At 34.2% G+C, this 15,208-nt stretch overlaps 1 protein-coding gene across 1 annotated transcript; it reads left to right on the forward strand.

Moving 5' to 3' along the window:
* Window positions 1-10,379: 10,379 nt before the first annotated feature.
* Window positions 10,380-12,980, forward strand: LOC125492800 (uncharacterized). Its single transcript, XM_048635521.2, has 2 exons — window positions 10,380-10,932; window positions 11,059-12,980. The coding sequence occupies exons 1-2, from the start codon at window positions 10,380-10,382 to the stop codon at window positions 12,978-12,980; spliced, it is 2,475 nt and encodes an 824-aa protein (XP_048491478.2).
* Window positions 12,981-15,208: the final 2,228 nt, after the last annotated feature.

Consider the following 15,208-nt stretch of genomic DNA (forward strand, 5'->3'; position numbering starts at 1 on the left):
AACTTTATTGAAGGTAAACCTAAAACTAGTTCTTTAGAACGAAGTTTGTCAAGCAGAGAAAAGCTAGCATGACCTAGACACATATGCCATAAAAATGAATCATCATCAATAACACTAAGGCATGTAAACTTGTTTTGGGAACAAGGTTGAGATCCACAACATATGTGTTCCCTTTTCTTGTTCCTTCCAAAACGACATCATTTGTGCTATTGTTGACAATTAAACATTTTTCACTATTAAACGTCACACAGTTCCCTTTATCACATAATTGGGAAATACTCAACAAATTATGCTTTAAACCATCAACTAGAAAAACGTTATCTATGGAATGTGACGATGACTTACCAACTTTGCCCATGGCAACTATATTACCTTTCCTGTTGTCACCAAAAGTCACACTTCCACCATTATAGGCTGAGAGTGAGAGAAATCTTGATTTATCTCCAGTCATATGCTTAGAACAACCACTGTCTAGGTACCATGTGTTGTTCCCCCTCACTCCAACCTGCAAGAAAACTAATTGTTAGAGTTAGGAACCCAATCTTTCTTGGGTTCCTTTCCTTCAGGAACAATAGATTTCTTTTTCTAAGTTACTCTACTTGTTTCCATGTTCTCGTTAATGCGACCAAGTCTTTTAAGAGAAGAGTTTCTATAGTGACCAGTGTTCCCACAAAACATACAAACTTTATCACTTGGTAAATCAACTCTCTTTTTAGGTTTTTTAAATTTCTTTTTGTGATTAAAACCAAGACCTTCGGTTCGTTTTGTTTGAGGGTTCTTAATCCAATTTGGTATAGGTAGCATTTTCTTTTCATTCCTCATTAGGTGCAGTTCCCCTACAAGTTCATTGTTTTCTATTTCCAAAAATGAAACATGATTTTTCAATTCGTTTATTTCAGATTTGAAACTTTGCAAGGGAACTGACTTAATGTCAAATGAGCTTACTTCAGGAACAAACTCATTTAATTGTGATAACTCAAGGCTTAACAAGTAGTTCTCATTTTTAAGAATTTCGAAATCCTCTTTTAATTTAAGATTTTTGTCAAACAACTCGAAAAATCTTTTCTCAATATAAATTCGAATACTTTTAAACCAAGAGGTATGTTCCTTCGCAACAGTTAAAGCATGTTGACATTGTTTTAGTTTAATAGTCTCATCTTTGCAATCATTTACAGCGTCAACAATAAACTCAAATAACTTTTCTTTAGTTAAAGAATTAAGACGAGTTTTGATAGTGTCTAGACTTGCCTCAAGAGATTCAATCTCTTCATCAGATTCGGAATTGTTAAGAGCCATAAGACAGAAATTTGCAATCTCCTCATTTGGTTGAGGATCATCTTCTTCTTCGGAGTCAGAGTCTCCCCATGTAGCAACCATAACTTTCTTCATGTCAGATCAAGTATAGGAACTTTTGTATTCCTTGTTCCTATCTTTGCTTCATTTCCTTCCTTTGCCTTTTTCTTATTCCAATTGGGGTTAGAGCTGCCACACTTATGACAAACAAGTTTGTTAGAATATTTCTTATTTTTACCTTTGTAGTCTCCATTCTTCATGTTCTTGAACATTCTTTTGAATTTTCGGACCATGAGAGCGGATCCTCTTCATCAGTTTCCGAGTCTTCACTTTCATCAGCTTTTAAGGCAATTGATTTTTGCTTGGACATGTCTCCATTCTCATTGTCCAATTGCAGCTCATGAGTCATAAGGAACCAACAAGTTGTTCCAGATTAAATTTCGTAAAGTCCTTAGTTTCTTGTAAGGAGTTATTAGCCATCCATCGATCCCTAGGAAGGCTCTCCTTGTGTACCTGTTCCTCGAATTAATATTTACCAAGAAGTTAGCTCATTAATAATGTTAGTAAAGCGTGTAAACATGTCTTGGATAGACTCTTTTGATTTCATATGAAAAGATTCATATTGTTCATCAAAAGATCTATTTTTGATCTCTTAACTTCACTCGTACCTTCATGAGTGACTTCAAGAAGATCCCAAATTTGTTTTGCGGTTTTGCATCCCATGACACGATTGTGTTCATGAGGTCCAAGACCACAGTGAACTAGTTTTATAGCAAGAGCATTAATTTCCATCTTTTCGAAATCTCCTTTATCAAAATCAGATATAGATTTAGGAATTACCTCATTCTTGTCATTAGTGGTAGTGACTTCAAAATCACCTGCCTCTATGACTCTCCATACCTGGTAATTGTCGGCTGTGATAAAGATCTCCATTCTGTACTTCCAGTAGGTGTAGACTTACCATTGAACATTGGTGGCCTCTGCGTAGAGTACCCTTCTTCCAGTTTCTCTCAGTATTCATATTTTTCAAGATCTTGAACTCAACAGGGTTTCCTGAGTTTTAGAGTTCCCGCTCTGATACCAATTGTTGTATAATATGAGCACTATAAGAGGGGGGTGAATTATAGTGAGAGAATAAGCTATACTTTTTGCGGAATTAAAAGTAAACTTGGGAACAAACAATGGGAACACGAGAGATTTAGCGAGGAAAAACTTCCTAGGCCTAGTAGGAAGAAACAACCTCGACCACAAGGGATTTTAAAACAACTTTCCACTATAAATAGGCCAAAACAACTCTGATTACAACCTATTACTTTCTCTCGATTCTCAACTTAAGTCACTCAACTCAAGTTCCCAACGACAATTCCCACAACTGACGTTCCTCTCAAACTTCACTAGAAGTTCCTTTCTCTTTCTCTTTCTCTTGCTTCACTCAAAGCTTCTCACACTTACAAGAGTTAACTCAAACCCTTTTCTCAAAAATACACTTTGTAAAACAATGGAAGAGTAATAAACTCGATTAATGTAAGTATGAATTCTCTTAAGGAAAAGACACTGACTCTGTTGAACCCTAGTTTTGATGATGACAAAGAAACAAAGATGCAAACTAAGTAGTGAACTAATGAGTTTCTATGAGTGTATGATGTTTAAGGTATTAATGAAAGGAACTGGGAGAATACGAAGTCAAAGAAGAAATCAAGAGATGATTTCAAAGGCTAAGTAAAGAAGTTTCTGTAAGTTGATACTGGAGCAAGCATTGGATCAAGAAGAATAAAAGCTAGGCGTTTTATTTTTTAGTTCCAGTGTAAAGGAACAAAGTAAGGATGGTAAGGAACAGTGACAGTTTTATTTGATAATGAGAGTTTGTTCCTTTCTAAGGAACAAACTAAGTGGCACTAAACGAATCTGTTAAAGGAACTTAGTTTATAAAAGGAACTAGACTTAGGCGTGCGAAAGTATAACGGTTAATTGTGCAATTGAGTAAGTTATGCCTAAATTATAGGAAATTAGTTTTATCTAATTTCAAATGATAAATCAGTTTTAAAAGAAAATCCGTTTAAGAAAAAGATTTTGTTTTTCGGAAAAATAAAGAAATAAATATCCGATTTTTAGAAAGAATTTGTTTAAAAGATATTATTTTCTTAAAGATTAAAAATTCAGTTTTAAAGATAAAAGCTATTTTTATAAAACTGATTTTTGGATAAAGCTCAAGGACCTCCTAGTGGCTAAAATTTATCCACGTTCATATTGAGATCATGGGATCATGGGACATGATGAGAAACGTGTTCCGTAGGGGAAGGAACATCATGGGTTAATGGACTTAACATGTAATCAAGTTTTTAATCCCACGTTCTTGTGATTATCACTATAAATATTGAAGTCTAGATAAGTTCCAAAGTGTGTCTGACGAAGTAATTAAGTGAGTTTAACTAATTAAGTGTCAGTGCCTTCATTCTCTCATAATAGCCATTTGTCCTTTGCTTTCTTACTCTAATTCCACTAAGCTTATTTCGATCAATTGTATTTTGGTTTTTGGGTAAGGGAACTTTGAGTGAAGTTCTGTAAGGAAAGGCTTTGAGTGAAGCTTGTATGAGTGAGAAAACTTCGAGTGAAGTTGAGAGGAACTACTGTTAGGGAACAGTGGCTCAGGAACTATTTAGGAACTCAAGGTGTGGCTCGATTAGAATTAGGTTGTAACAAAAGTTGTTTGGCCTAATTAGTGAAAGAGTTGAGTTTAAAATCCCTAGTGGTCGAGGTTGTTTTTTCTTGTTGGGCCAAGAAGTTTTTCCTCGTAAAAATCCCTTGTTTCCTCTAGCTTGTTTATTCGTTTAAGTTTTATTTCCGCAAAAAGTTACGTTTATTTCTACACCTCAATTCACCCCCCCTCTTGTAGTGTTCCTAGGGAAATATCAATGGTATCAGAGCCAGAACTCACGTAAGATAGGAAACCCTATTGTGAAAAAGATCAAGGAACAATGAATACCACCGAGAAACTTGAAGAAGGTTATTCCACTCAAAGGCCTCCTATGTTCAATGGAAAGTACTACAACTACTGGAAGAACCGCATGGAGATATTCATCAAAGCTGAAAACTATCAGGTATAGAGAGTCATCGAAGTTGGTGATTTCGAAGTCACAACTACAAATGACAAAAATGAGGTAACTCTAAAACCCCTCTCTGATTATGACAAATCTGATTTTGAAAAAATGGAAGTAAATGTCATGGCTATTAAACTGTTGCATTGTGGACTTGGACCCCATGAACATAATAGGATCATGGGATGCAAATCCGCAAAGCAAATATGGGATTTACTAGAAGTAACCCACGAAGGAACTAATGAAGTTAAAAGATCGAAAATTGATTTACTTATGAATCAATATGAACTGTTCTGCATGAAATCCAAAGAAAGCATCCGAGACATGTTTACTCGTTTTACTAACATTATAAATGAGTTGGCTTCTCTTGGAAAGTTTATTTCATCTGAGGAACAGGTTCGAAAGGTTCTTAGGAGTCTTCCTAAGGACAGATGGATGGCTAAAGTCACTGCTCTTCAAGAAACAAAAGACTTCACTAAGTTCAACTTAGAACAGCTGGCAGGGTCACTTATGACTCATGAGCTTCACCTTGATACTGAATATGGTGAAAGCTCCAAATCAAAATCAATTGCTCTCAAAGCAGATGATGAAGATGATTCGGACTCTGAAGAAGAAGAAGCAGCCCTCATGGTTCGAAAATTTCGAAAGATGTACAGGAACATGAAGAATGGAAACTTCAAAGGTAAAACTAAGAAATTTTCTAACAAAGCTGCTTGTCATAAATGTGGTAGTACAGATCACTTCATCAAGGAATGTCCTCTTTGGGAAAATGACAAAACCAAAGAAAGGAACAAGGAACGCTTTGCTGAAAGGAACAAAGAATCAAAAGCACCTTTCTCTAAGGCAAATGTGCGCAAAGCTATGATAGCTGCTTGGGGAGATTCAGAGACGGAAGAAGAAGAGGAACAACCAACTGAAGAAACAGCAAACCTTTGCCTCATGGCAAACACTGACGAAAAAGAAGATGAAGAAAAAGTTGAGGTAAGTCAACATGGTCTTGAGTCAGACTTAGATGGTAAAACTAGGCTGAAATATATGATCTTCTTTATGATGCAATTCTTGAATGTAGAGATGAACGTGAAAAACGTAACAAACGGAACAAGCCTTAAAGGTTTGCAAGGAACACATAGAATGGCTTAAGAAAATGAGAACAGATGTTGAAACAAATTCTTTGATTTATTTGATAAAAACTTAAAAATCAAAGAATGTTATGAAAGTTTGAAAAATGAAAATTATCTAATTAATTTAGAGATTTCACACTTGAAGGATTTGTCCCTGTTCTGAGTTCCTTTGATATAAGATCAACCCTTTGAAAGGATACAGATCTGAGATTGAAAATTGAATAAAGAGAAAAATTTTTAAAGGAACAGATCTGTAATCTTAAAAAGGAACTGGTTGTCGCAAGGAACAGAGGCAAAATCATGAAAGTTCCTAAGTGGATTGAGAAACCACAGACCAAAGGAAGGAAGGTCTTGGTTTTGAAAACTACAAGAAAAGGAACAAGACAAAGAAATATGTTGATCTACCTAGTGATAAGTTTGTATGTATTGTGGCAAGGTAGGTCATTACATAAATCAATGTCAACTAAAATCTGAGATGATTGGGAAAAATGTGACAATAAGTAAGAAAAAATGGGTTGTCAAAACAAATCCTAGTCAAGAACAGGAACCCACGAAAGATGGGGTTCCTACAACTAACACTTAGTTGATTTTTGCAGGTTGGAGTGAGGGGGAACAACACATGGTATCTCGATAGTGGTTGTTCTAAGCACATGACAGGAGACAAAACCAAGTTTCTCTCACTCACAACCTATGAAGGTGGAAGTGTAACATTTGGTGATAATAAGAAAGGTAACATAGTTGCTATGGGTAAGGTGGTAAGTCACCATACACTCCATTGAAAATGTATTTTTAGTTGAAGGTCTAAAACATAATCTATTAAGCATTTCTCAATTCTGTGACAAAGGAAATACTGTAAAATTTGATAAAGAAAAATGCTTGATCATCAACATTAAAACTAAGAAGGTTATCTTGGAAGGAACAAGGAAAGGGAACACATACATTGTGGATCTAGACCTTGTTCCTCAAATCAATTTAACTTGTCTTAGTGTTATTGAAGATGATTCACTTCTTGGCACAAGCGTCTAGGACATGCTAGCTTTTCATTACTTGAGAAACTTAGATCAAAAGATCTTGTTTTAGGATTACCATCCATAAAATTTCATATTGATCAAGTTTGTGATGCATGTGCACGAGGTAAGCAAGTAAGATCCTCTTTCAAATCTAAAACGATTGTAAGTACCACTAAACCATTAGAATTAATTCATATGGACTTATGTGGACCCATGAGAATTCAAAGCAGAAGTGGAAAGAGGTATGTACTTGTGATTGTAGATGACTACTCTAGGTACACTTGGGTTATTTTTCTCACTAGTAAAGATGAAACTTATGATGAGTTCCTTGTCTTTGCTAAAAGAGTTCAAAACTTAAGTGGTTAAAATAATGCACATTAGATCAGATCATGGCAAGAATTCGAAAATTATAAATTTGATGACTTAAGCAGAGATAATGGCCTAGATCATAATTTTTCTGCCCCTAGAACACCACAACAAAATGGTGTTGTAGAAAGGAAAAATAGAACTTTGGAGGAAATGTCTAGAACCATGTTAATTGCTAGTGAACTTCCAAGGAACTTTTGGGCTGAAGCTGTTAATACTGCTTGTCACATAATTAATCGTGCCATGATGAGACCTATCATTAATAAAACTCCTTATGAACTTTATTTGGAAAGAAACCAAATATCACCTATTTTGAACATTTGGTGCAAATGTTATGTGCATAATAATGGAAAAGATAATCTTGGAAAATTTGATGCAAGGAGTGATGAAGCAATATTTTAGGATACTCTCACATAGTAAAGCTTATAGAGTATATAACAAGAGAACTATGTGTGTTGAAGAAAGCATTCATGTAATCTTTGATGAATCTGACAAATATATCCAAGCATACAGGTTGATGACTATGAGATGGGTTAGCAACCAAGTAAAGGAAGCAGATTCAGAAGAAGAAGAAGTGAAAGAGGAAAGGAACGAGGAATTTAAAATAATGACTCAATGATGTTCCTGTTCCTCAAGGAGGAGAAGAGTTCTGTTCCTCTAAAATGAAGGAACTGAGTCCACCGAGGCTAAAGAGGAACAACTGAAGAGTTCCTCATCTACTCGAGGAACTCATGAGGAACAACATGTTCCTATAAGAGAGTTTCAACCAAAACCTTGGAGATTACAAAAATCACATCCATGGAACTCATAATCAGCGACATATCCAAAGGTACGCAAACTAGATCTCAGTTAAGGAACTTTTGTGCATTTCATGCGTTCCTATCAATGATGGAACCAAGAAATCATGAAGAAGCCTTAACTGACTCTGATTGGATTACTGCAATGCAAGCTGAATTAAATGAGTTTGAAAGAAACAAGGTATGGCATCTAGTTCCTCATCTAAACAACAAAAAGTAATTGGCTTAAAATGGGTGTTTAGAAACAAACTAGATGAATATGGAACCATTGTAAGAAACAAAGCTAGACTTGTAGTAAAGGTTATAATCAACAAGAAGGAATAGATTATGAAGAAACCTTTGCTCCTGTAGCTAGATTAGAAGCCATTAGAATTTTAATTGCATTTGCTGCTTACATGGGATTTAAACTATATCAAATGGATGTTAAGTGTGCATTTTTAAATGGCTATCTAAACGAAGATGTATATGTTGAACAACCCCCTGGTTTGAAAATAATAATCTCCCAAATCATGTCTACAAGCTTGATAAAGCTCTTTATGGGTTAAAACAAGCACCTAGATCATGGTATGAGAGATTATCAAAGTTCCTTTTAGAAAAACATTTTAAAAGAGGAAAGGTTGATAAAACCTTGTTCCTAAAATCTAAAGGAACTGCATTTTGCTTGTTCAAATATATGTTGATGACATCATATTCGGAGCTACTAATGAAACATTGTGCAAAGAATTCTCAAGTCTCATGAGTAATGAATTTGAAATGAGTATGATGGGTGAGTTAAATTTCTTTCTTGGATACAAATCAAACAAACTGAAAAAGGATAATTGTTCACCAACAAAAATACATAAAGGAACTATTAAAGAAATATGGCCTCGAAAATTCAAAGATAAATCACACTCCTATGGGAACTTCAACTAGATTAGATGAAGACTCCATAGGAACAAGTGTTGATCAAACAAAATATAGAGGAATGATTGGTTCACTTTTGTATCTAACTGCTAGTCGTCCAGACATAGCTTTCAGTGTTGGTTTGTGTGCTAGATTTCAAGCAAATCCAAAGGAGTCCTCACTTACTGCTGTAAGAGAATTCTTAGATATCTTAAAGGAACAGATGATCTTGGACTCTACTATCCAAGAAGTGATACATTCGAGCTAAAAGGATATGCAGATGCAGATTATGCTGGAGATCTTGTAAATAGGAAAAGCACCTCAGGTATGGCACAATTCCTTAGTCATAGTTTAGTTTCTTGGAGTACCAAGAAACAAAACATAGTTGCTTTATCCACTGCTGAAGCAGAATATGTAGCAGCTGCTGCATGTTGCTCTCAAATGCTTTGGACAGGCCCGGTTATTTGGGTGTGCAAAAAGCCCAGTTGCACAGGGCCCCTAATTTAGGAGGGCCTCCTATTCCCTTATCCCGCGTGATACATTACTGAATTTCTGAAAATGTCATTTACTTTCCTAAAACACCAAGATACAATACGCATGAATAATGATATATTCCTCTCTCAATTTCTCTCTCTATGATATTCAATTTTCCATCTTCAATCTTGCAACTTTACATCTTCTTTCCTTTATTTCCACAACTAAATCTTCATAATTCCCAAATTAATCAATTAATTCCGTTAATCTCTCTGCAATTTTCCATGGAAACTAAACAACTTCCTCTCTTAACAATTCAATTTGCAACGGGAATGAAAAAATTCTGTCAAACGGCGAATTTCATCCCTCTATTATATAATACTACATAGAATCATTTTTCTTCAACAATCAAAATTTTACATCTTTATAGTCCGAATTTGCGATCTAATCTCCAAGAAATTCGAGCAAGATTTGACAATTTTAAATGTGAAAGACTCCAAGTTCATGTAAGTTATCTAATCTCCAACCATAATTAAGTTTTTTTTTGTTTCATTTACTCAAATAAACGATTATTTTGAGTATGATATGATTTGGTAGGAGAGCAATTGTGTACAGTATTTGAATATCTGGGTTATTTAACTGAATTATGCAGATTTGAGTTTTTTGAGTTTTTGTTCATTGATTTTAATGGCAGATTTGTAGAATCTGGACTTTACTTGAACTTGAGTTGAATTTTAGAACACGACAGAAAGAAGCAGTTTCTAAGAGAGAGAATTTGAAGGTTGTTTTGGATCTTCTTCTTCATGTAAGTTATCAAAATCTTCTTCTTCCTTCGTGATACAATGAAAATGTTGACTGAACATGTATTAATGAATGAAAGCAGTATTAGAAACTGAACATGTATTATCATATTATCCAAATTTCAAAACTTTCCATGGGGATTTTAATAAGGTTAAAAAGAAGGCATGTTTATAGGAATGGTTGATCTTTTAGTTTTTCTATTTATTAAATAACATATTTTAGATGAAAGTCTTCACCCATTTTGATAGATTTAAGTACTAGTTGAATTGTACTTCCAATTTGATTTTTAGGTTCAGCGAGATTTGTTATTTAATTTTCCTTTCCTTCTTTTTTTTTTGCAAATATAAAAATGTTAAGACTTTTTTTTTTGAGAGGAATAAAAATGTTAGACTAGTACTATATAATAACTGATTCTTTTTGTTGGTTTTGTTTTGAAAGGTGATTTTTTTTTCGAGAGATAATGCAAAAGGGAATGTCATTCGACTCATTCTATTGATTCAAGATTTGAAGCTTCAACTTTCCAGGTTGTCTCAATTCATTATGCTTCCTAAAATTAGAAAATATCAATCTGGTTATGAAAAACGAACAAAAAAGAAAAAGGTAGAATTGTTGATTGAGTCACAAAGAGGAGCTCTTGATAAATTTCTTAAGAAAGAATCGCAAGTTCCTACTGATCAAAATTATGATGATAATGTGGTAATTAATGAGAATAACGATGTTGAAATTGAGATTGATAATGCCAATGTTGAATGTGATGATGTGCCTAATAAAAATGATTCTTGTGATGATGTTCCTATTGATAATGATGGTATTGATTGTGCTCCTCTTGAAAATGATAATGTTGATGTGGAAAATAGTGATTATGTGCCTATTGAGAATGAAAATGTTGGACAAACTAACTCAGCCGAAAATTTTCATTTGCCTAATATATATGATCCTAGAACGTGGGACGGTCTTGATTCTAAATTGATAGATTTATTAATAGAGAAAGGTCCCAAAAGAGATTTATCTATTGTGAAAGGTCCTAAAGACGAATTTTCTAGGCGATTTACCGCAAACTTATATACTAGAGTTTTGTCCAATGGAGAGAAGTGTGATAGAAATTGGCTTGTTTACTCGAAAGAGCTTGATAGAGTATTTTGTTTTTGTTGCAAAATATTTAAAAAAGGAATAGGTAGAGGTCAATTAACTAATGATGGCTTTTCGGATTGGGCTCATATTGGCCTAAGACTTAAGGAGCATGAAACAAGCATGGAACATGTGAAAAACATGACAACTTGGTATGATTTGCGTTCAAGGTTTCAAAAGAATCAAACAATTGATAAAGTCGTGCAAAAACAAATTGAGAAAGAAAAAGAGCATTGGAAAAAAGTCTTGAAAAGAATTATTTCAATTGTGAAATTTCTTGCTAAACATAATTTAGCATTTCGTGGTACAAATGAGAAATTATATCAAAATAGTAACGGCAATTTTTTGGGCTTAATTGAAATGTTGGCAGAGTTTGACCCAGTTATCCAAGAGCATGTTAGACGTATTACTAATGATGATATCAACTTTCATTATCTTGGTCATAACATTCAAAATGAGTTGATATGTTTGCTTGGTTCTGCTATTAAAACTGAAATTGTTAAAAAAGTAAAGCACGCAAAATATTTTTCAGTGATACTTGATTGCACCCCTGATGTTAGCCATCAAGAGCAAATGTCGTTGATACTAAGATATGTGAACATCTCTTCAAATTCTGTTAGTATTGAAGAATCTTTTTTGGGATTCTTAAATGTAAATGATACGACTGGCCAAGGACTTTTTAATGCATTGCAAAGTGAGTTAAAAAATTTAGATCTTGATATATTGGATGTGCGAGGACAAGGTTATGACAATGGATCAAATATGAAAGGAAAACATCAAGGGGTACAAAAAAAACTTTTGGATTTAAATTCTAGAGCATTTTATACGTCTTGTGGTTGTCATAGTCTTAACTTGACATTATGTGACATGGGTAATACGTGTGGTAAAGCTAGAGATTTTTTGGGAGTTATACAACGCATATACACTATTTTTGCATGTTCTACCAAGAGATGGCAAATATTGAAAGATAATGTAAAAGGATTGACTCCTAAGTCTTTGTCGTCTACTCGTTGGGAGAGTCGGGTAGATAGTGTAAAAGCTATAAGGTTTCAAATTGTAGAAATACGGGAAGCTTTACTTCAAGTATCAGAACATGATAATGATTCTAAAATAAGAAGTGAAGCTAGATCATTGGCAATTAATGAGTTGGGTGATTTTGAGTTTTTGATTGCAATAATCATTTGGTTTGAAGTATTTAGTGCAATTAATCTGGTGAGCAAGATTTTACAATCAAAAGACATGCTTATTGATGTGGCTATTGAAAAAATAAAGGGGTTAATTTCTTTCTTTGAGACGTATAGGCAATCTGGTTTTTATGATGCACTGAATAATGCTAAGAAACTTGCCATTGAATTGAATATTGACCCTATATTTCCCCAAAGGCGTGAAATACGAAGAAAGAAACACTTTGATGAGGAAACAAGTACATCATTTGTTGCTCCATTATCTCCAGAGGAATCATTTAGAGTTAATTATTTTCTTTATATTGTTGATCAAGCCATTAATTCTCTTAGTAGGAGATTCGAGCAATATCAGGAGTATGAAAATATCTTTGGTTTCTTGTTTACTTCTTACAATTTGCGGTCATTGGATGATAAGAGTTTAAAATCTTCGTGTATTCAACTTGAAAATGCACTTAAACATAATGACCAATTTGATGTTGATGGACCTGAATTATATTTAGAGTTGATGTATTTAAAAGAGGTATTGTCTGGACAAGGAATGATGGGACCTATTGATATTATGAAGTTTTTGACTGGTTTAAATTGCTTTCCTAATGCATTTATTGCATACCGAATTTTGTTAACTATTCCTGTGACTGTAGCAGCAGAAAGAAGTTTTTCAAAGTTGAAGCTATTGAAATCCTATTTGCGTTCTACAATGTTACAAGAAAGGCTTAATGGATTAGCGGTGATAGCAATTGAGAATGATCTTTTGGAGAAAATTGAATATGAGGAATTGGTTGATGATTTTGCATCAAAGAGTGTGAGAAGAATGGCCCTGTTTAAATAAACTTGTATTAGTTTGAAGTGTATGGCTCTATTCAAATAAGTTTGTATTAGTTTGAAGTTGTATGGGAATTTTAGTATCTATATTTATAAAATACTTTGCATTTATGGTGTTTCATTTTGAATAAATTAAATCATTATATAGTACAACTTTGATATATATCTCCGTTTATCAAAGTGAAGCATATTAAAAAAAAAATTGAGGGCCCAAATTTATTAATTGGCACAGGGCCCCCAAAATGTTTAAGACGGGCCTGGCTTTGGATAAAACAACAACTCAGTGACTATGGAATAAACTTTGATTGTGTTCCTATTTATTGTGACAATACAAGTGCAATCAGTATTTCTAAAGATCCAGTGCATCATTCTAGAGTTAAGCATATACATATCAGACATCACTTTTTAAGAGAAAATGTTGAAAAAGGTTTGATTAAACTTGAGTTTTGTCAAACTGAGAATCAGATTGCTGATATACTAACTAAGCCTTTACAAAGGGATAGATATGAAAAATTAAGGCTTGAGTTAGGGTTAATAAAAATTAAGTGATTATTCCTATATCATTCCCCCATGCTTGAATCAATTTGAGTGACTTTGTGTGCTAAAGATAATTGTGTTTAATTGCCTAAGACCATTGCAAATTGAAATGTTACAAAACATAAACATGAATTCAAAGGAATTAAACAACTCACAAATGTCACATAATACTCCCCTTACTGTTCCTAAGGTTAAGAAACATGCATGATATGAAGGACATGGATATGTAGCATTAGTTGTTCCTATAGCACAAGTTCCTTAGCATTTATTTTCTTTCAAAATTAAAACTCATAAAAATCCGAAAAATCCCAAAATAAAAGGAATCAGATTTAATTAAATCTTGATTCTTATTTATCATCTTTTCGTTTTATTTTTATTTGCTTTATTTTTTTCCCGCGTGTAATAATCACTATTACATGCAAAACCCCCTCCTTCAATTCATCATTATTAGAAACCGTGTTCCTCAACCTCTTCATCTTCACCATAGCCGAAACCTTCATCACACCTCTTGATACTCCATAAAAACCTCAAATCCTTCTCAAATCATGGCAAAAACCTCACGCAATTCTCCCTTTCCCACATCAAAAACTACCAACACTTCAAAAATGGAAAATACTCCATCTCCAACCAAAACCCTTGAAACCGACCCAATTCAAGAAACCCCCATAGAAGAACAACAATTAGAATCTCCAAGAAGGAGTATGCGTAGAAGAAAACTTATTGGGGAATATGATGAAGAAGAAACCCCGGAACAAACTCAGGGGGAAGAAGAAGAAATCACACTTGTTCCTTCCAAAGGAACTGTTTCTTCATCTTCCAAGAAACGAGTCGAAAGAAGTGAATCTAGGTATGTTTTGGGTTTTTGCGTAGATTTAGAATGGGCAAATAAAGTTGAATTTCAAGAATTAACTTCCATTCTAAAGGAACAAGGCATGGAATTCTTGTTTGAATTCGCCTTTAACAACGCTCTTGTTCCTTTAGCCATGGATGAATTCTGTGCTAATTTTGTCAACACTAATGGTCTTTGCACAACAGAGGTTAGAGGTAAGAAAATTAAGTTTGATGAAGCCACATTGGGCAAAGTTTGGGAAGTTCCTTGTCAAGGAACTGATTTGTACTTTAAACGGAAAGGAACTGTTTCTTTTCCGAATTTTCCTCAGGACAAAATTTTAGAATATTTTGGAGGAACTGCCGGTCAAAACAAACTAAACCATAACCTCCTCTCTCCCCTTCACAAAGTATTATTCAACTTGGTATGGAGAGCACTCATTCCTCGTACTGAAAAGAGGAATGAAGTGGGTCTCTTGGATATGTGTTATATGTTTTGCTTGGACCACCACATTCAAATCAACTTCCCTTCCCTCTTCATTCAACATCTTACTCACTGTATTGAAAACAATTGTGTGATTGGTTACGGTGCTTTGATAACTTCTCTACTTCATCACTTTGAAGTAAGACTTACTGGTTGGACTACATTAGGAGTAAAACAAGGGAACATTTTAAATGAAAAGACTCTAAATGGACTTGGTCTGTCTGTCCAAGAAGGAGTCCTCACTCAAGGGAGAATAGCTCCATGTTCCTCAAGTAAAAGAAAACTGCCTAAGCTTGATTTAGAAGAAGATAATGATGTTATCTTGGAGGAACCTGTTCCTAAGCCGGAGGAACCAAAACCAAAGAGGCGCAAACACATTGCTACCA

This window comes from Beta vulgaris, chromosome 8 (assembly GCF_026745355.1).
Source record: "Beta vulgaris subsp. vulgaris cultivar EL10 chromosome 8, EL10.2, whole genome shotgun sequence".
Lineage (NCBI taxonomy): Eukaryota > Viridiplantae > Streptophyta > Magnoliopsida > Caryophyllales > Amaranthaceae > Beta > Beta vulgaris.